This window comes from Bos indicus x Bos taurus, chromosome 17 (assembly GCF_003369695.1).
Source record: "Bos indicus x Bos taurus breed Angus x Brahman F1 hybrid chromosome 17, Bos_hybrid_MaternalHap_v2.0, whole genome shotgun sequence".
NCBI classification, from domain to species: Eukaryota; Metazoa; Chordata; class Mammalia; order Artiodactyla; family Bovidae; genus Bos; species Bos indicus x Bos taurus.
In genome coordinates this window covers 7,801,136-7,828,024 of record NC_040092.1, presented here as the reverse complement: position 1 = coordinate 7,828,024, position 26,889 = coordinate 7,801,136, and the positions used below count along the sequence as shown (strand labels likewise).

The following is a 26,889-nucleotide window of genomic DNA, read 5'->3' as shown; positions in this document are numbered from 1 at the left end:
AGAGAATATGTTATCTTTAATCATGGAGACCATATCCTATATTTATCATTATTGGCAATATAGCTAGGTAGGACATTACCTGGACTGCAGTACATTTAAATAACTTGTTTTCATTTTCTTATAAGACAGTTTCAAACCTAAACGAATAACCTATAATCAAAGCAATTATATTATCTTTAAGCATATCCTTTTGGATATATTCAAAGCCAGTGTATTCTCCCTAACCACCCCACCTCAAAAAAAAAAAAAAAAAAAATACCACTCCATTTAGAAGTATAGGAAAATAAAAGTTTCACTTACTGTCTCTTAAGTATATTTAAAGGTAGGTTTGTGTGGAGAGAGAAAAAAATGTCTGCTTTCAGGAAAAACATGACAACTTTAAACAGCTTATCTTCTGATGATGGTACAGCTATCACAATAATGTCACATTTAGAACATGCAGAAGAGAATGAATTAAACAAATGCTAACAAAGCCCTTAATTTACCTTCTTTGTGGGAAAATGACAAAATGTTATGTTCCTGAGCTTCCAACTTTTAAATCCATACTACAGCTCCACCAGAAAAAAAAAAATTGATTCTTACATGGGTACAAAGAATAAACTGTTTCACATATAGGCTATTTCTTCCTTACAAAATGTGAAACACAAATTCCCATTTAATTTTGCCACTGTTAAATCTTTGCTGTCCTTAAGGAAAAGGTTGTTTCAAAAATAGGTATGATTTTTCCAAGTAGAATTTACTTGTTCATAGACTTATTCTTCATGTGATTAATTCCCAACCTTTACAATTATAGCAGCTTTACTTGGAGTAGAGGTCTCAGGCACATTGAATCATAAAGTGTATGTAGCAGATTTGAGAGGTAAATTGTGAGTCAAAAACTTCATTGTCAGTTCTCCCACCTGGAGAAGAGAAGCCTCATGTTTAAGTTAGTGATCCTGTTGAAAATAGCTTAACATCTCTGAAGCTCGTCCATGTCAAGAACGGGTTTAAATTCTGATCATACATCTGGAAAAAATATTTCAGGTGTACAGATGCAACATGAGAAGATAAATGTATAGATTATGTTTTTCAGCATCCCATTGTGCTTTCTTCTGTAGGTTAAAGGTAAAAGAGAGATTTTGACAGAGATTCGTGTGGTTGTTGATGAAGACTCTGGCCCACCAAGTAAGCCAGTTTATGGGCATAATGGCAAGGAGCAGGAACTCGGATGATACCCTTTAGGAGAAAGAAAAAAACCATTTTTTTTTTAACCTTTATGTTTACTTCCCCTAAGTTTCCATTTATTATAGATGGCCAAGTTTCAAAAAGTAGATTCAATTTTGTACAGTTTCACAGATGTGAAGGAAAATCAGTATCAAAAAATACCACAGCCACTCTGGAAAACAGTATGGAGGTTCCTTAAAACCAAAAATAGAGTTAGCATATGATCCAGCAATCCCACCCCTGGGTGCAGATCCAGGAAAGAAGCAAGTTTTAACTCAGAAACATGCATGCACCCCAGCAGCACTCTTCATAAGAGCCAAGGCACAGAAGCAACCTAAGTGTGTGCCAAGAGAGGAATGGACAAAGTCGTGGTATGTTTCTCCGATAGAAAACTCACTCAGCCGTAAAGAACGAAATGATGGCATTTGTGGCAACGTGGATGAACCTAGAGATTATCATGCTACCTGAAGTAAGTCAGAAACAAGTATTATACTGCATCACTTATATGTAGAATCTAAAAAAGCAGGGTACAAATTAACTTATTTACCTAGCAGAAATGGACTCGCAGACACAGAAAACAAATCCATGGTGACCAAAGGAGAAAGGGCAGGGGAGAGGGATAAATTAGGAGTCTGAGATAACAGATACACACTACCAAACTGAAGAAGAAGAAAAAAAAACTTACCGAAAAATTGTAGTACATGTGGCAGAGTCTGTAAGTGAGACCCTGGACCGCATCCGGGCTCAAGTACAGCGTGTCGTGGATGACGTTATAGTGAGTAGGAGTAACAGTCCCAGTACCTTCCCGCACAGACTGACTCACAATGAAAAAATCATACCTAGAATTATAGAACGTGTCAGCCTCATGCTTATTTTAGGAGAGAAATGATGTAGCAAACCTGGTCTCTGAAGTAACATTAATTTATAGAAGTCCATTCTACCAAGCTTCCTTTATATTTAGAAGCCTAACTGTTGAGTGATGACTTGCTAAAGAGCACATCTCCAAATGACAGGGAAATCATTGACGGGATTAATAACACTCATGGGATTTAAACTCAAAAGCATATGTGCTGATGCCTAGAGGCTTCAAAATAGCACATTAGACGTGGTCAGAGGTAATGTGCTTCAGGGAAAAATAGAAGTATCTGTCTTTCAAGTCACCAGAATAGATTCAAACGCCCTAAATTATGTAAGCGGTAAGGTTAACCAGTTTACTGTCAGTGTTGAATGTTTATATCACCTTATGTTATGCTTCACGTTTATCTTATTCTCCACTGGCTTTGTTTTCTTCAGTCCTTTCCTGCCTTCTACTAGAAGAATCAGTGTTTCTGCCTTTCTTCAAGTTGTGTTCGTTTCTCCCTATTGGTATGAATGTCCTGTTTATTTCTCGCTGTGTGTTTTGCATAACTTTCTTATTTGCATAATTTCTTGAGAAGTTCAAAGTGAACCAGAAGTTCTAACATTTCTACCTAACACCTGAGTCATCTTAGAATGATCGGTATATTTGTTTGGTTTTTAAATTCTGAGAAACAAAATGAAGACAAAAAAAGTTACCATCTAACACGCAAATCATTTTTAACCCTCTTTAGGCCAATTCTTCCTTTCTCATCCAAATCATTCAAACCTTGAAAAATTCTTACTATTTAAATAAAAGGGAACCTTTAAAATAAAGAAAGGTGGCTTACCATTCTGTCCTAGTCACCTTTAGGTCAATAACTGTTCCTGGAGATGGATTGTTAAGTCTCCCTCCATCCTTTTCAATAAAAAATCTGGTATTTATTCGTTTCTTCACCACGATGAAAGTTAGTCTGACCCTTAAAAGATTATGATCACTTGTCACTACTTGCTGTGTGTTATCTCAGAAGCATTCAGAATGTCAAAAACAGCCCAGACTTAGGAGCCATTAAGGGGAGCCTGCAGACGGGAAATGGCAACCCACTCCAGTATTCTTGCCTGGAGAATCCCAGGGACAGAGGAGCCTAGTGGGCTGCTGTCTATGGGGTCGCACAGAGTTAGACACAACTGAAGCGACTTAGCAGCAGCAGACGGCAGGCAGCTTTCTGCCCACCCGTTTTACTGTCTTAGCTCCACTAGCCTGATTCAGGCAGTATAGGAGGTCTCGACTCACAGCCACTCAGATCCTAGGGGAAGGGTCCTTTCCTCCCAAGGTCAGAATTATTTTTACTGTCTATGCTGGCCACCAGGCTTCACTGACAAGCAGATGAGGCCAGAGAAGAGAACTGTGAGAAAGCCCCAGCCCTGGGATGTACAGAACTCCAGGATCGAGAAGCTGGATAAGTACAAAGTACGGACAGGCTGTATTCATGGATGCTAAAAATACCAGAGGTTAACAAACCCTCCTCCATCCAGGTTTGGCAGGAGATTAGATAAAGAGAAAGATTCATGGGTTCCCATGTGGGAAAACCACCTGCTATTCAGGGCTTCTAGGAGAAAGGTATGTTCTCTCCCCAGCCACCCACTGAAGGCTGCTGTGTCCAGCTCTCCAATTCACAAACCACAATGGTTACAGATACTCCTCCCCGCCCCCAAACTAAAATGCAAGACTTATAAAGTCTGCACTTCATGATGTATATACCTACTTTTGTCCTCTGTAAGAGTTCTCTAAGTAGGACTCCATCTGTTTTACTTCTTGATCTATGAGCGCTTGAAGCTGTCCGTCTCCCACTCCATCTCGATACACAATGATAGAACGTGGGGGAGATGAATTTTGTTCAGACCAGAGCTTCAGGGCAGCTGAAAGGAAGTCAGAAACACATATAAATGAACCATGACTTTTAGAATAAAGTGGCCACTATTTCTGACAACTTCTGGATTCTTCTGTCAATATGGTGGTGGCTTTCAGGACACTGCTAAAGTCCTCCGTCTAGTCCAGACTCAACAAGAGTATGAACATTTTGAGCCAGACAGTTCTTTGTGAAGGTCAGAGGCAGAAAGTGTTGCCGTCTCATGCATGGTAAGACATTTGACAGCCTCCCCAAACCTCTATCCACTAGACTAGATACCAATAGCACCTCTGTCCCCCTGTGAAAACCAAAAGCGTCTTCACTCATTGCCAGATGTCCCTGGGCTGGGAGTTGGGGGAGGAGGGGGATGCGGGGGGAGGGACTGGGCACAAAATCTCCACCCAGTACAGACTCAGGCCCTCCAACCTCCACCAGACACTGACTATACAAGCAGGTTGTCAGCCCCTTGACAAGCTCCTGCCCCGACTCCTGGATGATACACTGAGAGAACCACCTGTTTGGAGAAAAACAAACCATTAGTTTGGAAAACAAGATTAATTCAGAATCAAAATAATGAAGTTAATCTATGCATGCCCCCCCCACCCCCCAGCAAATTCACTGTCAGTAGCTGAGGATCCAACTAAAGATCCGTGTGTTCATGCCCCTGCAGTGATCCCAGTATTGGTCTCTTCCCATATCTTAGATATTTTGTAACATTTTGAATGCATACAAACAGTAAAATAGAATGGAAACAGCCATTAACATTAGCTACAAATTACACATGCTTTGAATACATATGGCTCCTACTGTTGAATTCCACCAGGTACAAACCCTGGGTTTTCCGCAGACTCCTCCTCATATTTCATAGGTCAGGAGTCATCCTTATGAATCGATTAAACAGCAGTTCATCCGTATGAATCTGCTTGGAGGGAACAGTTTTCTTCAAAACAGCAATAGATACTGTAACCAGTGCTCAGCGTATCAAGGACAATCACCGATTTGCCTCGCATGTCTAACCCTACTACACTCTTGTTCACTTCAGTCTTGGGATGGGCTGATAAACGGTCATGACGTGTGTTTGTCTCGTCATCTGAATGTGCACTCGGTGGATGGGGTGAGGCATTCTGGCTCTACATTTTCACTGCCTTCTCAGGATTTACACGTAGCAAATGCTTGTAAGGCCCCGAGAGCCCTGCCACCACCACCATCTGACCCACAGGACAGCCCGTGGTCACGTGGGCATTGTCTTAAGTGGCCACATTTGTCGCAGTTGTCATGCAGCTAAAGAGAATGGCCAGAAGCTTCCACACAGAATGTTTTGGGAGCCTAACTTTGCCAGAAGGTCAGGAAAGCACATTGCTAAGAACAACCTGTCCATGGATCTTGCCGGCAACGTGCATGAGGGCCGCCTCTGCCATCTGGTCTCCCCACTAAACACTCCCAAAGATTAACTCACCGCGTCAGGTCTGGATCGATGCTTGCCACAAATCCCGCGACTGACTTCCGTCGACGTTCAATATCGTGGAAACAATCGATACCGATGAACATTGCGTTCTGCAACTTAAGTTTTAAACAGGATAGAATATTGAGTTAGAACAGAACACAAAGCGAATTTACAATTTAAATAGGACCTTAACAAATTCTGCCAAAGATGGATGAAAGCAAGAGAAGCCAACAGAATCCCCACGTACTCCTATGTCCACCTTCCAGAGGGCACCTCCCAGCTTGCAGTTCATCTGCAGAGCAATTTTTGTAGCGATGGTCACTGGTGTCTTAGGTCTATCCAAGGTCCGTTTCAACACGCACTGGCTTGGAATTGGGTAATTGATGCACAGGTATCTTTTTATGCCATCGTAAATTTCCTTGTTGTCAGTGGGCAGCAGGCAAAGGACCTTGAAAGGAAGCAAACGTGAAACTCCCCAAGATGCGAGAACAGGATGACGTGGGAAATGGATGCTGTGTCGAGGAACGTAGCGTCGGATCACTGACAAAGTAGAGCCTGTTTAAACAGATACCTGAGTCCATGAGCGTGAAGGGTCTAGAATCACACTTCATTCAACAATTGTTAGTGTGAACGTATGGAAGAAACAGGCTGTGAGGTATTATTTGGAAATACGCATCAGTCCCTTAAACCTGCCAGACGCTTCTATGCTGGTCATTTGATTTCCTGGAGTTTATCATAAAGTCGACACAGTGGGTTAAGAACATGGACTGAACTAAAGCATCATCAGGACAGTCACCATTGATGGATGATCACTATGTGTAGGGCACTCACCAAGCATTTTACTTGATTTGGTTACTTATCTCAACAGTCTACTTAGAAATATTATCCCCATTTTACCCTCCCCCTAATACCAGCAAACAAATTCGGGGAGTTGTTATGGAAATTGCCTGATTTACAAGGTTCCAAACTCTCGCCAGGACCTTCAATAGGATACTAAGCAGTTAGGAAGAGAGGTTCCTGCTTGACTTGTTTCTGACTAGTGGGAAAAAGTCATCAATATATTCTTTTCAACATAATGATACTTACAGAAGTTTTTGGCAGACATTATCAGATTAGGGCAATTCTTTTCTCATTGTAGATTTAGCAAGTTTTTCTTTTCACATGAAAGGGTGAAGTAAAAGTGGCTCAGTCCTGTCTGACTCTTTGCAACCCATGGACTGTACAGTCCAGTTCTCCAGGCCAGAATACTGGACTGGGTAGCCTTTCCCTTTGCCAGGGGACCTTCCAAACCCAAGGATTGAACCCAGGTCTCCCACATTGCAGGCGGATTGTTTACCAGCTGAGCCACAGGGCCCATGAAAGGGTATGTATGAGATTTTATTAAATGCATTACCTGTGTAATCCATTTAATCAAGAGAAATATTAACCATACTATAATTCTCCATACTAACCAGTTCATTTTTAGGAAAGATATAAGATGTCAAGGTCGTAAAACCCAAAGACAGATTAAAGATACTTCCCAGATTAAAAGAAGACTAAAAGAGCCTGTCAGGTGCCTCAGGGGACCCTGGATGAACAAAAGAATTTATTTGGCCATAAAAGGGGATGAAGGTGGAATTCGACTTAGGTGTGTAGATCAGATAAATGGCTGAGGAAAAACACATACACACACGTTTGTGTGCCTGTGTGCTTATCCATTCAGTTGTGTCTGACTCTTGGCAACCCCATGGACTATAGCCCACCAGGCTCCTTTGTCCATGGGATTTCCCAGACAAGAATCCTGGGGTGGGTTGCCATTTCCTCCTCCAGGGGATCTTCCCGACCCAGGGACTGAATGCACGTCGTCTTCATCTCCTGCGCTGGCAGGTGGATGAGCCACCTGGGAACCCATGTGCACACCTGCAGCTGCTGTGAACAGCGACACACAGGTGTATATACACACACAGTAATGTGTAATGAAGAGGAAAGAATGGTCATACGTGGGTAGACATAGAGGGCTTCCCAGGTGGCACTACTGGGAAAGAGCCTGCCTGCCAATGCAGGAGACGTTAGAGATGCAGGTTGAATCCCCAGGGAGGGAAGATCCCCTGCAGGAAGGCACAGAAATCCACTCCTGTCTTCTTGCCAGGAGAACCCCCAGGGACAGAGGAGCCTGGTGGGCTACAGTCCATGGGGTCACAAAGAGTCGGACACGACTGAAGAGACTGAGCACAGCACAACACAGGTAGGTATAGAGAGGGAAAAAGAATGTTTATAGAAATGTGACAAAATTTACTGATTGGGAAACCTGAATGATGGTTGTAAAGAGAGTTGTACTTTCCTATAAGTCTGAAAATATGAAAAGCAAAAAGGTTTTAAAATCTCACGAAAATAGTGGAGCTTTTACACTGGATTGATGTGTACTCATTTTTAAAACAGAAAAATTATAAAAGATCCTCTATTTAAAACAATGGGCACTGTGTTCACAGTTGGCATTTTTACTGCCAATATTGGATTTTGAGGAATAGGTAGTATTATGTATTAACATAAGCTGGTTATTTTATTCTTTTTGCCTTAAATTATTAACTCACTAGATTTCTTTTCCTTCCTAGTTTAAAAAAATCTATAGTTTAAATGTGCTTTTATTTCCTGTATATCTGTCTTACTCCTCCAACTCACACGTTTATAGGAATTAATTTATTATTCAAACACTTATGCTTCCTCATCATGACCTGTTTAAAATAGTGATCTATAATCTTTTGTCTGCACACGCCATAAGGAAAATATTCCCGAACTATGTGAGTACTTATGAACTCTTCTAGTATTACCACCAATTCACTTTAACATTTGGGAAGTTAACATTTAATTTTAGATAAAATATGTGGCTTGATGTCTTCCTATCACATTCAGTGGATTACTTTAAACAGACTGGTTCTGGCCCCCCACCCACCCAATGCCACACAGACTTTGAAATTTGTGAGCCACATGGCTTCACCCCTGCTTATACACATGAATTCCCCTTTGTTATGGGTCTAGGGAGACTTCTGCTGCTGCTACTGCTGCTAAGTCGCTTCAGTCATGTCTGACTCTGTGCGACCCCATAGACGGCAGCCCACTAGGCTCCTCTGTCCCTGGGATTCTCCAGGCAAGAACACTGGAGTGGGTTGCCATTTCCTTCTCCAATGCATGAAAGTGAAAAGGGAAAGTGAAGTCGCTCAGTCATGTCCGACTCTTAGCAACCCCATGGACTGCAGCCTACCAGGCTCCTCCGTCCATGGGATTTTCCAGGCAAGAGTACTGGAGTGGGGTGCCATTATGCCTAAAGATATTTTGCACATAATTTCCAGTTGCTGTTTCATCAGTCATTCCAGTTGTTTGGAGTGTGTATGATTATAGGCATGTTCTCCCCACCATCTGAAACAAAAAATACCTTAAAATGTTTAAGGGGCACCTTGAATAAGAGATATTGTTCCAAAAAGCAAAGCCAGGATAAATGGGTAAAAGTGGGACACGTTCCCATTGAAGATACAGATACACTTTCTTAAAAGACATGCCCACAATTAGAAAGGCAGTCTTTCACTTTCCAGGCAGATGCTCAGTGGACAAAGTCATGTCATGAGTTGGGATGCAGACCCACCACCATGGCCTCTTCAATGCCATTCTAACATGTGAGTCTTTGCTGAGTCCCACCAGAGGCTTCCCTGCCCTAGCTAAGCATTTAAGGTTTAAGGCTACAACACCAGAGAAGAATTAAGCATGGTGTTCAATCACAGTGACAGGAAGCAAGCACACAAGACTTAAGAACGGGATTTCCAAAGTAAGACATTTCATTTGAGTATGATAATGGCTCACAGAAAGTAGCCATCATGCATGTGTGCTAAGTCGCTTCAGTTGTGTCCGACTCTGTGACTCTATGGAATGTAGCTCTGTCCATGGGGTTCTCCAGCAAGAATATAGTAGGTTGCTATTTCCTACTCAAGGGGATCTTCCCGCTCCAGGGATCGAACCCGAGCCTCTTATATCTCCGGCATTAGCAGGCACGTTCTTTACCGCTAGCATGGTGGCTCACAGAAGGTAGCATTCAGCGTAGCCTAAAAGGTTCCCTGGTAGAAGCTAAAAGGAGAGAGAAGGCTAGGCTCTATGGATAAGCCAATAAGAGGAATATTCTGGTTTTGAGATCAAGAAACAAAAGATCCCTTTTAGGAGCATTTTGGATGATGAAGGAAGAATGTGAGATGAGTTTGAACAAGGCACCCAAAGAAGGAAGGAAAAAGAAGTAACTTTAGTAATTTAGGTACAACACTTTTGACAGCTTGGTCTAAGACATCGGATGGGGAAAAGGAAAAATCCCAAGAGAAATACCAGACAAAAGAAAGGACACTGGAAGAGACCAGATCACAGACTTTGCAGGTTACAGCTGGAGAGAGAAATAGTACACACGTGACTACCATAATCCATATTACCTAATATTTTTACGGTGTTTTTCAGTTTGAGACTTAAAAATTCTAAGTCCTCAAGCCTGAAAGAATGAGCATAACACAGTGATATTAGGTAGTAGCTAAAACCCCAAAGTCTGTATTGAGCTACATTACAGGGGTAAATTTCTATTTTTTGGCTGATTTGGGAAACCAATGGCAACATCTCAATTCAAAGATATTAATACATTCAAATGCAGCTCACTCACTAAGGAGGGGGCACACATCACATAGACACTTACCATCTGTGTTTTTGTGAAGCATGTTTTTCTAAGGTTCTTATGTAAGATTGGACTGTATCAGCTGCTTCAAGCCTAGAAAATAAGTATTTCATATTTCAAAAATAATGAAGAGTGCTATATGTAACAAGATTTTATACAGCAATGAAACATGATACAAAACAAGATAAGCATTTCAGTTGAAAGTTTTTAAGACAAAACCAAGTTCCATTTTTGGAAATACGGCTGGAAACTAGTTTTTACCATCTCCCCCCCTCCACCCCATCCACTTGCTAATTCTCATGTCTTCAAGATGAAGCCCAATAGCCAGAAATCTACAGATCCCAAGAGCCTGATTTAATACATGCAGGCTGGAGTAGACTTTACTTTTTTGTTCACATACATTTTAGAGTTTGGATAACAGGTCAGAGTCCTACAGTTTCAGAAGTCTTTCCACGTTCAGATTGCCAGCAACCAGTTTTGAAATCATAAATAATTTCTGCTCTACTTACAGTTTTGCATTTCTCACAGTTATGCCCATTTTGGGTGTCACTCTCTGTAGATTCTGCTGCAAGGTCAGGGCTGTTTCATAATTTCCCTTAGTATAGACTATTAGCCAATGATCCAGTGACATTGCTCTAAGTAATGGTGCCTCCCTTGTGTTTTTTGACCAGTCTGCTTTATGGTTGTCAAACTGGAAGAGAATTCCAAGCCATGGTATAAAATTCATTAAAAAAGAAAAACTGACACCATCTAAGACCCTTTCCATTGTAAATGCTGTGGTATTTCCTATGAAACATTATCATTTTAAACTTCAGTCATGATAAGTTTATTATAACTAATATAAAATCTGACATGCTTTCAAACATGTTTGCTAAAAACGTAATCGCCCCCCGCCCTGCTTCCCCCATCCCCATAAGACAGAGTTATAAGAACTTGGACAGAGTTCAAGTTTTAAACGTGAAATTCTCATTCATTAGTTGATCCTTGAAAGCTCCAAAACATTATATTCTAAAAAACGTCCATTAACATCAAGAAATCAACAAGCCACTTGCTTTCTGCTGCCATTATGATGTGTTTTCAAAATGCTGAAGGATAAGAACAGGTAACACCAGACTGCATGAGACAAATATTCAAACTGCATGGATTGGGGCTTCCCTGGTGGTCCAATGGTTAAGAGTCTCTGCTCCCAATGCCAGGGGCTCAGGTTCGATTCCAGGTCAGGGAACTAGATTTTTCATGCTGCAACTAAGATCCAGTACAGCCAAATAAAAAATTTTTAAGTGTATGGATCTATGAAATCACAAACAACTGAGATGAGATTACTGGGAGTATTAAACATTGACTTAAAAAAGCAATCTCAAGGAAATCTTTGTCCATTGTAGACTTCAGCAGCTGATCTAATGTATTAGCTATTTTTCAAGATATAGGTTAGTAACACTGGAGTTCTACCATGAGCAATTCTGGGTTATTTTGATTTTAGATATTTGACTTTTAAGGATATTGTGACTCTCTAAGGATACATTTGATAGATTATTGTGCCACAAGAGAATGTACACAATACTATTAATAACAAAGATATAATATATAACACATATGAGTTTACTATATGCCAAGCATGTTACATGCATTTTTACCGAATGCTGACTTGTCCTCTCATAGAGAAAGGACAGGTAGTCTGGAAAGAGTTATTGACACGACCAAGTTAGTCCCTCTTTGGGTTGTTAGTAATCTGACCCAATTCTGACATGACAATTATGAAGCTCTTACCATCCTTCTTCCTTGGTGAATTCTTACATCTTGCAGAGTTCTTCCAGAAAAGGACAAAAACCCCTCCTCGAGTTCCAAATTCCAGTCTCGAAGCTCCTTCTGCACAGTATTATTTCTGAAAGAAAAGACATTTCCACATGACCAAACCCAAGAAAATAAGCAAAGATAATTATCCATTTGCAAAACACAAGTCAGTGTTGCTCTCATCTAAAGATCCTCATTGCCTGTCCTTTGTGTCAAGATGCCGCCAATAAACTCCCTAAACTCTGCAACAGTCCTGTCTTTGTTCTCACATTTGTGCGGGCACTTAGAATCTATTTCAGTCTCACCCTCACAATGACAGAAAAAAATAGTTGCCCTTCCCTCCCCCATCTCCTCCCAAATATAATTTTCTTCCCCATCATCACTGTTTAATTGAAGAAATCTGAGATGCCAAGTGACCCACACAGGTCTTTACTTCATACTCCCACACAGAAAAGTAGCACTTACTCCACACGGCTTGTGGGATTTTAGTTCTCCAACCAGGCGTTGAACCTGCGTCCTCAGCAGTGAAAGCAGAGTCCTAACCACTGGATCGCCATGGAATTCCCAAGCACTTACTTTCTTAAAGCATCCATAAATGTGAGCAGTTTATGCTGCCTTCTATCAGGATCCATCCTCGTGTGGGTGGACAAGTCTCTCATCATTCTGTAGTCTTTACGCATGTCATCCGTTAAGCCTTTAAAAAAAAAAAATCTGAACGATAACATGCTGAACGAGCAAGAATAGATTTGTATTAGAAGAGACTTAACTATTGTGTCCGGAAGAAGGAGGAAATCAGAGAGAACACAGGTCTGGGTCATGTGGAATCTTATTAAAAAGGCTGTAAAGTAATATTGGTGACTTTAAAGAAAGGGTGTCTTTTATGAAGATGGGATAAATCCGCAGTACCTGTCAGGTGGCACAGCTCAGGAACCAGCATGATAGGCTGATGAGGTGTGTCCTGTCGGCTCTTTTTCCATTTGCCTTTGGTGATCAAAAGTGGTTGATTTAAGGTAGTGACCACTGTACCATACCGCTGTTGAACAGAAGAACGAACACTGGCATGACCGTTAGCAAAACCTCAGTAATGTCATGTAAATAGGTGCAAAGGTATATTTTCAGGTCACAATTGGAGGCCCAGAGGTATGGTGATACAGTTTCCCCAAGTTCAAGAAAGCACCAAAAATATTCTAAATGTTCTCTTGATTTGATGTCCCAGGGATCACTGATGGCCAAGGAGAGCAGGACACCCACCAAACAATGGAATCATCGTGCTACCCTTTTTGGTGAGAGGCTCTTGGAGTATGTATTTCTCACCACAGTCATGCCTTGAAACTTTCTAAAACACACTGAGAACTTTTAAGAGGATCCCCGTTACTAACGGAACAAAAAAGCTCTGGCCACTTTTTAGAGTGGCAGTTATACATCTATTCCCAGAATTCCTCCTTGTTTATTAGCCCTAAATCCTTAGCCCTGCTTCCAGTAAGGAAGTTCAGTTCAGTTCAGTAGCTCAGTTGTGTCCGACTCTTTGCGACCCCATGAATCGCAACACTCCAGGCCTCCTTGTCCATCACCAGCTCCCAGAGTTCACTCAAACTGAAGTCCATCGAGTCAGAGATGCCATCCAGCCATCTCATCCTCTGTCCATCCCCTTCTCCTCCTGCCCCCAATCCCTCCCAGCATCAGAGTCTTTTCCAATGAGTCAACTCTTTGCATGAGGTGGCCAAAGTACTGGAGTTTCAGCTTCAGCATCAGTCCTTCCAATGAACACCCAGAACTGATCTTCTTTAGAATGGACTGGTTGGCTCTCCTTGCAGTCCAAGGGACTCTCAAGAGTCTTCTCCAACACCACAGTTCAAAAGCATCAATTCTTTGGCACTCAGCTTTCTTCACAGTCCAACTCTCACATCCGTACATGACCACAGGAAAAACCATAGCCTTGACTAGATGAACCTTTGTTGGCAAAGTAATGTCTCTGCTTTTGAATATGCTATCTAGGTTGGTCATAACTTTCCTTCCAAGGAGTAAGCGTCTTTTAATTTCATGGCCAGTAAGGAAAGGCATCTTCTAAGACATCACATACAGAAGTTCCTATCCTGAAGGCAGAAAATTCTTGTACAACAGGGTGCCTGTATTCCCAACCCAAAGTGGAGGTTCTTCATAGATTTTGTTCTTAAGCTGCTTGTTAGCAAGGTCCTCATCAGTAATGAGTTAGCCACATGAATTGTGGTACCATCTGGCATTTAAAGGCTTCCTTGGTAGCTCAGTTGGTAAAGCATCCGCCTGCAATACAGGAGACCCCAGTTCGATCCTGGGTCGGAAAGATCCGCTGGAGAAGGGATAGGCTACCCACTCCAGTGTTCTTGGGCTTCCCTTGTGGCTCAGCTGGTACAGAATCTGCCTGCAGTGCAGGAGACCTGGGTTTGATCCCTGCGTTGGGAAGATCCCCTGGAGAAGGGAAAGGCTACCCACTCCAGTATTCTGGCCTGGAGAATTCCATAGACTGTATAGTCCATGGGGTTGCAAAGAGACGGACACAACCAAGCGACTTTCACTTTCACTCACTGGCGTTTAAGCTTCTGGGAACTTCAAAAGGAGCTTGTTTCCAAAATGAAAACTCCAGGCTGTACACCCTGTGACTCCAAACTTATCAACAGGCCCAGAGAGCATGCTTTAATTTGGCAGAGAAATGATATTGAGCTCACCACATCTGTGCATGGAAGAGAACTGTTCGTTGAGTTAGGTTCAGGCTATAGGACTGAATTTTCACAAGTATGACTGGAAGTAGCACGTCAGCCTACAACTTTCAGCCTAAGGGACCTAAGAGCCAGTAAGCTGCTTCTAGCTCTCTTCTAACATCCAAACCTTGGAGTCCACTTGTTAAGATGGTAGAGCCACAAAGTGGTAACAGATGGGATCTCTGAGCCTTTAAGAGCCAGAAGTATTCAAGCCAGAAGCAAACCTTTTAAAATGAACTCAGTGATATTTCAGTTTGCAACTCCATCAGTGCCTATCTTATCCCAGAACAGTCTCCAAACCAGCTCCTCCCACAGAGTCCCCCATTTCAGTCAATAACGCCACCCTCCACTCACTTCCTCAGATAAAGCCCAAAGGGTTACGTTTCGGTCACCTCTTTCCACCGCTTATCACATCCAAGCCTTCACTATGTCCTCTCCATACTTCTCCCACCATACTCCAGACCAAGCACCATGTAAGTTAACTGACTTAATAACCTTCTCACGGGCTTACCTTCCTCCATTTTTACCCCCACGCAGCCCATTCTCTTGGAGAAGGCAATGGCACCCCACTCCGGTACTCTTGCCTGGAAAATCCCATGGACAGAGGAGCCTGGTAGGCTGCAGTCCATGGGGTCACGAAGAGTTGGACACGACTGAGTGACTTCACTTTCACTGTTCACTTTCATGCATTGGAGAAGGAAATGGCAACCCACTCCAGTGTTCTTGCCTGGAGAATCCCAGGGACAGGGGAGCCTAGTGGGCTGCCGTCTATGGGGTTGCACAGAGTCGGACACGACTGAAGTGACTTAGCAGCAGCAGCAGCCCATTCTCTGTACATTAGACGAGACATCTTACAAATATCTGCATACGTTGACTGGATGATAACATCCAGGTTCTCTCAAGAACACTCCACCCTTGTTTGGGCTCTGGATACACCATGCCCATCCTGAAAATAGTGTCTTTATACCATCTCTTTTCCTTCATCCACACCCAGCTTGCTCCTTGCTGACATTAGGTATCAGCTTCTCCGAGGAGCTTTTGAAGAATATGCAAACCAAGTAGCCAGAGACGCTCTCCACAATGCCACCCAATTTTAATTGTCTCCATATCCCTTGTAACTATTAGAATAGTTTTCTTCTTTCATCACCTCTCTGAGAATGCAAGTCCCTTGAGAGTGAGAACTCAATTGTCTTACTAATGTATACCCAAGATATATAATAGGCATTCACTAAATGCTTTAGGGATCAAAATGAACTAGCAATAAGTGTGAAACACAAATGAAGATGTCATAATAACCAACCCTTGAAGGGACGTCAGAGGGCTATGTACATACAAATTCCAAGTAGCTTTGGGTCCCAGTATAATACAGGCTCTTTAAGTGTCAATTTATAACTTTTAAAAAATCATCCATTTATAAATTCTTTCCATTTGTCACATATATCTACCATGCCTTTAATTATCTTTCTTTTATGAGCCAAAACTAGAAAACCAACCTCACCAACTGGCCTCAGTTTATGTCTTTGTGAGCACTTAAATTAAAAATAGAGGAACCCATGAATTAAGAGATTTAACACATAACAGGCAGATAATCATTTCAGATTGCAGTTGGTCATTCTTTTTGAACCAAGTCGTGTAGGGCTGAAGCTCCTCCGTAACGTTCTCATTTCTGAAGTTCTACTATATTTTATTTTCTACCTAACAGCTCATCTACGTATTTAAAACCACCACAGCCACATCTAAAACTGACCGGGAGGGCCATCTTGGAGCCATTCTAATTATGTGACTTTACCCTATAGACAAGGCACTGGAATACATGGATAATTGCTATGAGCCAAGCTACAAAGACCCAAAGGGAGCAAGCTTATACACAAATATATACAAATGTACATCTAAATTGGAGAAGGCAATGGCACCCCACTCCAGTATCCTGCCTGGAAAATCCCATGGACGGAGGAGCCTGGTAGGCTGCGGTCCATGGGGTCACTGAGGGTCAGACATGACTGAGCGACTTCACTTTCACTTTTCACTTCCATGCATTGGAGAAGGAAATGGCAACCCACTCCAGTGTTCTTGCCTGGAGAGTCCCAGGGTCGGGGGAGCCTGGTGGGCTGCCATCTCTGGGGTCACACAGAGTCGGACACGACTGAAGTGACTTAGCAGTAGCAGTAGCAGTACATCTAAATAAGACTTGAGACTTATACTTAACTATATAATAGGAAAAATTTTTAAGATGAATGCATTTAAAGAAAATTTCATACCTCCTTGTAGTAGTCTACAAAGGAGATTTCACTGCCATCTGATTTGGTAAATGTAGAGCTGGGAGACATCTCCCAAATAATATCATCCACTCTGTAGGTTCTGTTGTTATACCTGCAGAATAATCATGGAACATATGGTATTATTCCTGACTTTAGTGCATGGAACCATATAAAAAGGAAGTGGTTTAAAATCCTACTCTAATTGTAGGATGTATCAGCTTTGTTAAGATTAATTCATATAACATGCAATTCACTCATGTAAGTGTGAAATCTAGTGGGTTTTAGTATATTCACAGAGTCATGCATCCATTTTAGATACATTTAGAATATTTTCATCAACCAAAGAAGAAACACCTTAACTATGAGCTTAACTATACTTTACTATAAGTTATACTTAACTCTAAGTCACCCCCTTTTTCCACCCAGACCTTAAACCACCACGAGCTTACCTCCTGCCCCTATGTGTTGGCCTACTCATCACATTTCATATAAATTGAATTATACGAGACACCCTGACTGGGTTTCTTCAGGGTTCAGTCACACTGCAGCATGTATTGCTACTTCCTTCCTTTTTACTGACAAATAATATACCCTTGTATAGACATACCACACTTGTGTTCATCCATTTACCAGGTGATGAACATTTGGGTGGTTTACACTCAGTCTGTTGTGAATAGTGGTGGTGTAGATATTCATACACCAATTTTGGTGGACACGGTTTTATTTCTACTCTAGGACTAGAACTGCTGGGTCATATGGTAATGCTATACTTCACATACTGAGGAAATGACAGGCTCTTCAGCGAGGCCATACCAAGTGCATGATGGTTGGTTCCAATTCTTCCACATCCTTGCCAACACTTTTTAACATCTTTCTTTTTCAATTTTAGCTAACCTAGTTAGACAGGAAGTAGCATTTCATTGTGGTTTGAATTTGCATTTCCCTGATAGCTAATGATGCTGAGCATCTTTTCATGTGATTATTGGCCATTTGTATATTCTAGGTGGAGAAATGTCTATTCAGACTCTTTGCTCATTTTTTAAACTCAAGTTTCTTTCAATATTGAGTTGTAAATATTCTTTATGCTTCTAGACGCAAATTGTTTACTACATAGATTTGCAGATATTTCCCCCATTCTGCCAGCTGTCTGTTCACCTTTATGACAGTGTTCTTTAAGGACATTTTGTATTTGGTTAAGTCCAATTTGGGTTTTTTGTTTGTTTTTTTTTGGCATCACTTGTGCTTTTGGCGACTTTTCTAATTAGGTTTTTGCATAACTCAAATCATTTACTCATGTTTTCTTTTAAAGTTTTTATTTAGGTCTATTTTGAGTTAATTTTTTAGTAAATTTGAATTGATTTTGTATATCCTATGATGAAGAGGCAGGTAAATATACAGCTACCCCAGCAACAGGTGTTGAAAAGAAGACTATTCTTTCCTTGACTGAATTGTCCTCATACCCTTGTCAAAAAGTCAACTGACTTTAATAGTGAGGGTTAAACACATGGATTCCTTATTCTGTTTCACTGACGTTTATGTCTATCCTTACACCAGCATCACACTGTCTTGATTACTGTAGCTTCATAATAAGGTTTGAAATTAGGAAGTACGGCCTTCCAGCTCTGGTCTTCTTAAGATTGGTTTTAAACTTACTTAGTCAAAATGTCCTCTTATCAACTTAAGATTTCTGGTGTAGAGGGAGATTAAAAACAAAAACTTCCTTCAAATGGAAATTTGCTAGACTATAATTGAGCACAAATTTTTTAAAATAGCTATAGACAAAGAGAAAGGAAAATAAATTTGGAAGAAGCATACACACCCTCATGTGCAATAAGGATTCAGAGCCAACGACCGAATTAACAGGAGGACATGCAGGGACTGCACAGTATTACAACTGACTTCTTATGTTCTTACATACTTCTATGCTGTGTAACTCGGTGAGAAAAAGTATCTAACAATTCTTACCATTTTCATGCTATTTCTGCTTCTGAATGTCAACATTTAATCATTTTAAAATCCTAGGAACATCTCTAATGAAAAAAAGTAAAAGTGATGGCATAGGTTTTCAAAAAGCAGACTTACTTTGTAAGAACAGATGACCCAACTAATTTTCTAAGAATTTTCTCTTTGGCATCTTCTCCTCTGGCTTTTTCACGAGTGTGTGATATTAAGTCATAAGCAGTTTCCATTCGGAGCAGTTTGTGGCTCACATCAGCACAGAGAGTAAGACCAGTTTCATATGGAAGAATAGAAGTAACATAGCCAGGCCATATTTCCAACCTGCAAACAAGTTAGGTGTGGGTGTCAAGATCCCAGCTCTGGACATAAAGCCAAGCGGTAGGGGACCTAAACTCGCCGTCTAAAATGCACACTGTTGCTGTCAGTTTTAGTCTCTTATTTTTAATAATCACTGATCTTTTGAAGGACTTTCAAATACAGACTTTTACCAGATGTGCTAGTTAGAAGTAATACGTCTTTGTTAAATCATTTTTATTACCACTTGCAGCCTTAAACTATTATATATAGGTCCATGGGGTCATGAAGAGTCGGACATGACTGACTGACTTCACTTTCTGTTTTCACTTTCATGCACTGGAGAAGGCAATGGCACCCCACTCCAGTACTCTTGCCTGGAAAATCCCATGGACGGAGGAGCCTGGTAGGCTGCAGTCCAGGGGGTCGCTACGAGTCGGATACGACTGAGTGACTTCACTTTCACTTTTCACTTTCATGCACTGGAGAAGGAAATGGCAACCCACTCCAGTGTTCTTGCCTGGAGAATCCCAGGGACGGCGGAGCCTGGTGGGCTGCCGTCTATGGGGTCGCAGAGAGTCAGACACGACTGAAGCGACTTAGCAGCAGCAGCATACTCATGTGAGAATATATACGATTATAATATGTAAATTATATACACATATACCAATAAGTAATAGATGCACATAGAGGCAAGTGTTGGATTGACTGTAATTTCAGAGAAATTATCCAAGTTTCAGATGATTGATTTCCTAAAGTTTATACAATAACTGACCATCTTAAAAGTTTATGCTTACCATGCTAGGAATTTTTAGGGTAAATAAACTTTTAAGTTTAAATTATAAATTCAGTTGTAACTTAGTTGTTCACAGTCATTGGATAGTATTTAAAAGATCACTTGGAAATCATACACCAGTTCAGATGAGCAACTTTCTCAAAAGTTTCTATGATTAGGTCTACAGAATGTGAAACTCTGCACTTCATAGACCACTTCATACATACCTATACTCGTTGAACTCAGTCTTCTTATTTTTATTGTAATAGTTGCGACCAATTTGGTTCAAATCCATCTTCTCCAACATTCTAGAAATGGAAGAATAGGTTTTGTTGAAAGTGCAGTGAATATTAGTAAGCATTTGTTAACACACATAAGAATTGGAAGCGTAGCTTTTGTTGAAAGTGAAGTATCAGTAAGCCTTTGTTAACACACATAAGGATGCATTAGAGAGGGAAACGACCTGTCCGTGGTTTTCTTTATACTAACAACATAAAACGCCTGATAATGACTATTAATAACAAGTAAATTATTAATACATTACTGAGGTGAATCCTGAAGTTAATTTAACCTCAAATTTTCTCTTTCGTAATATAAAACAGTATAACATGGAAAGGCCATCAGCATGTCCTTCATTCCTAGAAATGAATCGAAACATCTTTTGTAGTCTATGTGTTCCAAGTTTTAATTTTGACTAATTGTTCATTATAGTGAGTCTAGAACAGAAAACAAGTATGTTTTCTCTAGAAAGAAATAAGCAGGGATATGCATAGTTGATGTCTATTACTTCTTCTAGATAGGTCCCCGAAAGGGAAAGTGGAGGTAGGCGGAAGTGGAATATTGAAGAAACCCATGGCATTTGCACATGCCTTGCTAAAGCTGCAGTGTCATTTCATCTCGAAGATCCTTCACCCTCTCAGAATGTGGGACTTGTCAAGAACTCAAAATGCTAGAAGCAACTGGCTGTGTGCAGCGTCGCTGACACAGAGTAGTGTGCATCAACTGAATCTGAAGGAAACACGCTTACATACTTTCTAAAGAGAATGTTGTAATAGCGGAGGCAGTCTGGAGAAGTGGTCTGGAGTTCTCTGGAGAGCTCGAAGGTTATCTTCACAGGTTCATTTTTCAACTTGCTGACCACTTCCTTTTTCTGAGAGGAAGAAAAAAAAAAATTCCTTTAGTTCTTCCAAGGAAACTAAGCTCCACCATGTGACAGATCAAATTGTCACTTGGCTGCCCAGCACAGCACAAGTGCAAGGATCAGTCTCTCCCACAGATAGGCAGACGCAGGCAAAAAGTGGGATGGGCAAGACCAAAGAGAAGAGTCAGAATTAAATGTTCAAGTCAAAACTTTCATTTAAGCAAGTTCCTATGAATTAGCTGACCCTTTACCGGAGAAGTTTATAGGACAAAACAGTAAATTCTTCTCCTAATGGTTTTTTTTTTTTTTTTTCCCTGCTTAAAAAAAAGAGGAGGGAACAAGGAATTTTAAAAATTGTTGTTGTTGCTGTTCAGTTGCTCAGTTTTATCTGACTCTTTTGCGAGCCCACAGACTCCAGCCCTCGAGGGCTCCTCTGTCGATGGGGTTTCCCAGGAAAGAATACTGGAGTGGGTTGCCATTATCCAGCTTCAGTATCAGCATTTGAAACATACTGTGCCATCAGAAAAGGTAAAAGTTTTATTTTACCTTTATGTCAAATAAACTCAGTTTAAGCAGTAAGATGAGACACTAGAGCGTGTCAGTGAAAATTAAACATGGTACGTGGGTTAGTTACAAGTCCTGTGGGCAAGGAGTGTTTAGGATTTCTCCACAAACTGTTGCGCAGGAATGGTGAGAGTTTGGCTACTCTAGAGTGAAAAATGGGAAAGAAGAACAATGTAGAATACTACTGCAGATGTAGCAGAAGAATGTAGGAAGACGTAGAATACTACTTAACCGTTTCCCCTAGCGAGTGAGGTAACAGCAAAGAGTTTCCATCGTATATACAACGGTTTCCCAGCAACTTTTCAAGTTCAGAGAGTAAAGCTTCCCGTTTGCGTCCATCCTCTATGTCTGGCGTGTAGATGACGTTGTACTTGTATAAATGCCTCTGAGAGCAAGACTTGAGCCGGACATGATTCGAAAATAGCATTACCGGGCTACCTTGCGTGCCTGGGAAAATGGAATCACGTGGCAGTCATGAGATAGTCCGGCTGATCAGACCCCAAACAGACGATCTGGACACCACGATACTGAGAGCCAGAGTTAGATCCAACAAGGGAGGTGGTCAGCAAAAGACATAAGCAGTTATATATCCCTGGCATCCAGAATCCCTCACATGAGTTTAGGTAAGTCCTTATGCAAGCCCACACTTAAGAAGTTCAAGGACAGAGGTATTTAAATACAGGTATTTAACAGATATATTTCATTATGTAACAGAAATATGAAAAGAAAACCTCTGCAGCACAAATGTCCCAAAAGCTGGGGATTGGGGGAGGGGAGCCACTATATGTAATAATGTTTATTTTTTGGGGGGGGGGTGCAGTTTATTAATCAGTATGTCTCAGCACAACCAAAGAACTGGGTCATTCTATCTTAGTGTCTATAAAAGGAAGAGAGGAAAATGAGTACCTCCAGGACTCTAAAGTAAGTCTTAATTTCTGCAAAAGTGAATGTTATTATAAAATGTAAGAAGGTGAGAGAGTACCTCCACTTAAAATGACAGTATAAAAGCATCATAGACACTTAAACAACTCCATAACATTGTATTGTTAATTGCCAGCATACCCTTTGTCGACTCTCTAACGTGGACCAAATTCTGCCGAGTATTTACCACAAAGTCTCGATAATCTCTACCAACATCCCTCTTCTTCCTCAGCAAGGATTCCTGTGATTCAGATGCCGGTTTAAGTTCTTCTATGTACAAACAAGCGTAACAGTTGTTAATTTACACAAAAAAGGAAATGTAACTAGAAAGGACAATATTATACCCCAGCTACTAAGATTTTTTTGAGGTAGAAAAGATAGCAAAGGAACCAAACATTACTTAGCAATGGGTCACCAGAAAAGAGGGCTTCCCTGGTGGCGCAGTGGTAAAGAATCCACCTGCCAATGCAGGAGACCCAGGTTCGATCCCTGGGTCAGGAAGATTCCCTGGAGAAGGAAATGGCAACCTGGTCTAATATTCTTGCCTGGAGGATCCCATGGAGAGAGGGGCCTGGTGGGTTATAGTTCATGGGATCACAAAGAGTCAGACACGACTGAGCGACTAACCCCGTCATGTACTAAACATTCTCTGCCCTTCACCGAATCTTTCTTCCTCCCTCTTTTTACCTGAAGGCTGAGATGTCGCTTCTGCTCCTGCTGGTGGTCCAGCCTCAGCCACGTGTCTAACACCTGTCAATGACTGGAGTCTAGGCTGGATTTGACGAGGCTGCTGAGCCTGCATGTTTTGGGGAGATAGAGTAATGTTATCCATATGTTCAACTATCATCCAAAAGCTGTCATATGCCTGCCATGTACCATAATGCATGTACCAGGGCATCCTTGAAAAGCTCATATTCCAGTGACAGAAAATAAATCAACAATTAACTTACAAAGCATGACTATGATAATTGCTGGGGAAATTAAAAAAAAGTAGGAGGAAGCCAAGTATGAAAAATCCTGGAAAGGTGGGGTGTGAAGGAGGCTGGTTGCCTTGACTCATGGGGGACAGAGCCTCAGCGAGAAGTTGACCCTGCAACAAAGACTTGGAGGCAGCGAGTTAACAGACTACACAAACCTCAGGTGGAAGAAAGAGCAAATCTCCTAAGGAAGAAAAGCTCAGGGAAGAGGGAGACGAACTGGGGAAGGAGAAGCAGGAGGACTCAGAGGGGCAGTGGAAGGGTGGCCAACTGAAGGGATTCACCTCCGACTCTGAGGAGACAGGAGCCCTTACAGGGCGTGGGCTGAACGTGAACCCAAGATATCTGGTTCGATGCTGGGAACAGGCTGAGGGTGAGACCAGGGCAAAAGCAAGATGAGTTAGGAGGCCATTCGTGGGGTCCAGCCAGGGACACTGGTGGGGTAGTAATAGAGAGGGGGTGAGAAATTATCAAAGACTGGATTTTTTTTTTTGCAAGTCCAGAGGGGACGGCAGTACTTCCTGGTGGTTTCTGTGAAGGGTTTGAGGTCAAGAGAGGATACATCGAAGGTTTCGGCCTCAACAACTGGAAGAAGGGGATTTCACCAAGTGAAGTAGTTAGGGATTGTCTGGGAGGGCAAATCAAGAATGTGAGACATCCACGGGGATGTTCCTTTGTGTAGGAGAAGGGTCTGGCTGGAGATATAAACATGGGAACCTGTCCACTTGCCAGATCACACTTACAGCCATGATACGGATAAGATGACCAAGGGTGTGAGCGCACGGATCACAGAGAAGAGGCCCAAGGATTAGGTCCTGGGCATTTCAACAGCACAGGAGGAGAACCCAGCCAAGGGAAGCTTACAGCAGTGGCTAATGAAGTCAGCAGAGAGCCAAGGGTGTGCAGTGACAGGACCACCACACAAGGAGATGACCAAGGAGAGAAGAGGGCTCAACAGTTCCAAGTATGAGCCATAGGCAAGACGGCGGAGGACTGACCTGGAGAAGTGACAAAGTAGAGGATACTAGGAAGGCCTGACCAGAGCCTTTTCAGCAGAGGGATGGGGAGACCCCTGGCTGGAGCAAAGAGACAAGGCGGAAATAAGGGCTGGTGTTTGGAGTAGACACCAGACTTCTCTGATGAGAAGAGAAAGAAAGTTAACTATGGGGAAAGCGGAACCCACGAGAGGATTGTTGTTGGTGGGAGTCAGCTCAGCCGGCTGTAGGCAGATGGGAATGACCTAGGACTCAGGAGATAAGAAAGAGAGATTCAGGGGATGGAGAGTTGGCTAAGGGACCTCAGGCAGGAGCAGAGCCCGTGCCCTGGGGTCTCAGGTAAGGGGCCAAGGCCAGGATGCGGAGATTCAGTGAAGACAGCACTGAAGTTCTGCTTGGGTGCTGTATTTGTCTTAGTGACATAGAAGCTGATGTTGGAGGCTGAAAATGAAGATGGAGGAGGAGCCAGAGGAGGGACAGAGCAGGCAGCAGGGGGAGAGGATAGGGGATCAACAGTCCTGGAGGAGAAAGAATGGGACTACTGGGGTCATGGGACTGCTGGGCCAGCCCCAGATTCAATCAGAGGTTGTAAAAGCCAGACCCACCCCGCCTCTCCTCAGCACACAAAGAGGACAGGGGATAAGAGAAGACCGAAATGCCTCGGAACAGCAGGGATACCAAGTTTTAAACAAAACAGGAAATTCTGTCCAACTCAGTCTGTTCACACGCTTGAATAAAATCGCCCGCATTGAGGTCACTCCCCAAAGAGGAGTCACTGGCTGAGGCCAAGGGATCTGGGTGCCTTTCCATCCACTCAGGGTTGGAAGAAAGCCTGTGTGCACCTGTGAAGATACACACGAGAAAGGGAAGCAAGCAGTGGAGACAAAGCCTACCCACACGGGCAGCCCAGCCACAGAGTCCGACTTTTCTCATGAGTTTCTGTCTGCTCTCTCTCAGCAGGAGCGAACTCCATAGCAGGAGAGGAGCTGTACGGCTGAGCCACCAATCTCCCTCTTTTCTGGAAAGGCAGCATCTTTTGCATAAAGAGAACAACGTGAGGGAGCTCACTGCTGTGCCGCGTCTCACTAAGTCAGCAAAGCTCAGTGGTGGGTCTGTCCTGGGCACTGGAGGCATTGGGTGTCCCCTCGCCGCCTCGGGCTGAGCGGGCTCCGAGGGTGGTGTATCCCGCCGTCTGCCTCGGGCGTGAACTCTGGCCCTGCCGGTCATCGCTGTCCTGAATCCGATGGCCCTGAAGGGGAGAGGCCTTTAAAGAACACAGTCATGTTAGACATCTCTGCACTGTTGCCTGGGATTTTTTTTTTTTTTAACTGTAAGCATCAGGTTACTAACTACACATGATTGCCAACCACACCAACAAAAGGGATTGCTGCTAAATTAGTTAGAGGAGTGTCCCGTAATAAAAGACAGGGGACCTGGGAAGATACTCATTGGAGTTTAAGAAGATTGTTGATTGTGATTTTTTTCCTCACGTGGATTCACAAGACACTATGGTCAAAGTGCTTGCTGGGACTACTCAGGTGTGTCCTGAGATCTCACCTACGAGGCATCCCCAGAGCACAGTGAGGAGCCCAATGTCCCCTAGACTTTAACACACTCACAAACACACACACACCCTTAAACTGCTACAACATACACATACCCAAACTGCTACCACACACACACACCCACACACACCCTTAAACCTCGACTCCACCGGTCTCCGGTCTTGGTCCTCTGGACTCGGCCCACACAGCTCACCTTCCGTCTTTCCTCCTCTGAGATTAGGAAGATCTGTGTGTGATGCGCCCACAGTTGTGTGCCCTCGGGTCCCTCTCCTCTAGCCCCACGGTGTCTGAACACCAATTTCTGCGGGGTTAGAGGTGCAGACCTCCTTTCCAAAAGAGTTATCCCTCCTCAGGACACAGTCCTGCGCCCCCAAAACAGTCACCAAGCAGAGGTGGGACTGGAGAGAGGACAAGCCCGGCTGCCTTGCGGGATGTACCTCACCGCCCCCGCCAGCAGGGCCCACCCCAATTTCAATTTCAACCCTGCTGCCCCGCCTCTTCCGGCGCCGCCTCCATCTCGGCCCAAGTGCAGCCGACTCTGAGTCGCACCTGGCGAAGTTGAGCGATGCTCCCAGTGTTGGTGGGAGGGGTTGAGGCGCTGCTCTGCCGGCCCTCAGGCCCACCTGATCCTGCCTCTCAGCCATTCACCGATTAACCCGCCAGGTGATTTTACCAAATGAGGTGCACTTGAAACTCCAGAAACTGATGTCCTTGGCACAGTAATTGTTGTTGTTGTTAAGCTGCTAAGTCATGTCTGACTCTTCTGTGACAACCCCATGGACTGCAGCCTGGCCCGTTACAGCCCAATCCTCTGTCCATGGGATTCCCATGCAAGAATACTGGAGTGG

At 42.7% G+C, this 26,889-nt stretch overlaps 1 protein-coding gene across 1 annotated transcript; it reads right to left on the bottom strand.

Annotated features, from left to right (window-relative positions):
• Positions 1 to 286: 286 nt before the first annotated feature.
• PIWIL3 (piwi like RNA-mediated gene silencing 3) lies at positions 287 to 26,685 on the bottom strand. The gene is made up of 22 exons (XM_027567335.1): positions 26,479 to 26,685; positions 26,172 to 26,342; positions 25,602 to 25,725; positions 22,646 to 22,774; positions 21,816 to 22,030; positions 20,910 to 21,028; positions 20,106 to 20,186; positions 18,933 to 19,130; positions 16,851 to 16,962; positions 12,764 to 12,890; positions 12,434 to 12,551; positions 11,834 to 11,948; positions 10,576 to 10,757; positions 10,088 to 10,159; positions 9,847 to 9,889; positions 5,639 to 5,839; positions 5,404 to 5,507; positions 4,391 to 4,461; positions 3,804 to 3,957; positions 2,889 to 3,017; positions 1,889 to 2,042; positions 287 to 1,215 (listed from the first exon to the last, which is right to left on the bottom strand). The coding sequence occupies exons 1-22, from the start codon at positions 26,683 to 26,685 to the stop codon at positions 1,099 to 1,101; spliced, it is 2,943 nt and encodes a 980-aa protein (XP_027423136.1). The 3' UTR covers positions 287 to 1,098.
• Positions 26,686 to 26,889: the final 204 nt, after the last annotated feature.

Coding starts and splice junctions, on each gene's coding strand:
- PIWIL3 (XM_027567335.1), bottom strand. CDS start 26,685: ATGGCTGAGAGGCAGGATCAGGTGGGCCTGAGGGCCGGCAGAGCAGCG. Junction 25,726..26,171: donor GGTGGAGTCGAGGTTTAAGG/GTGTGTGTGGGT, acceptor TCTCCCCTTCAG/GGCCATCGGATTCAGGACAG. Junction 20,187..20,909: donor TACAACATTCTCTTTAGAAA/GTATGTAAGCGT, acceptor TTCCATTTCTAG/AATGTTGGAGAAGATGGATT.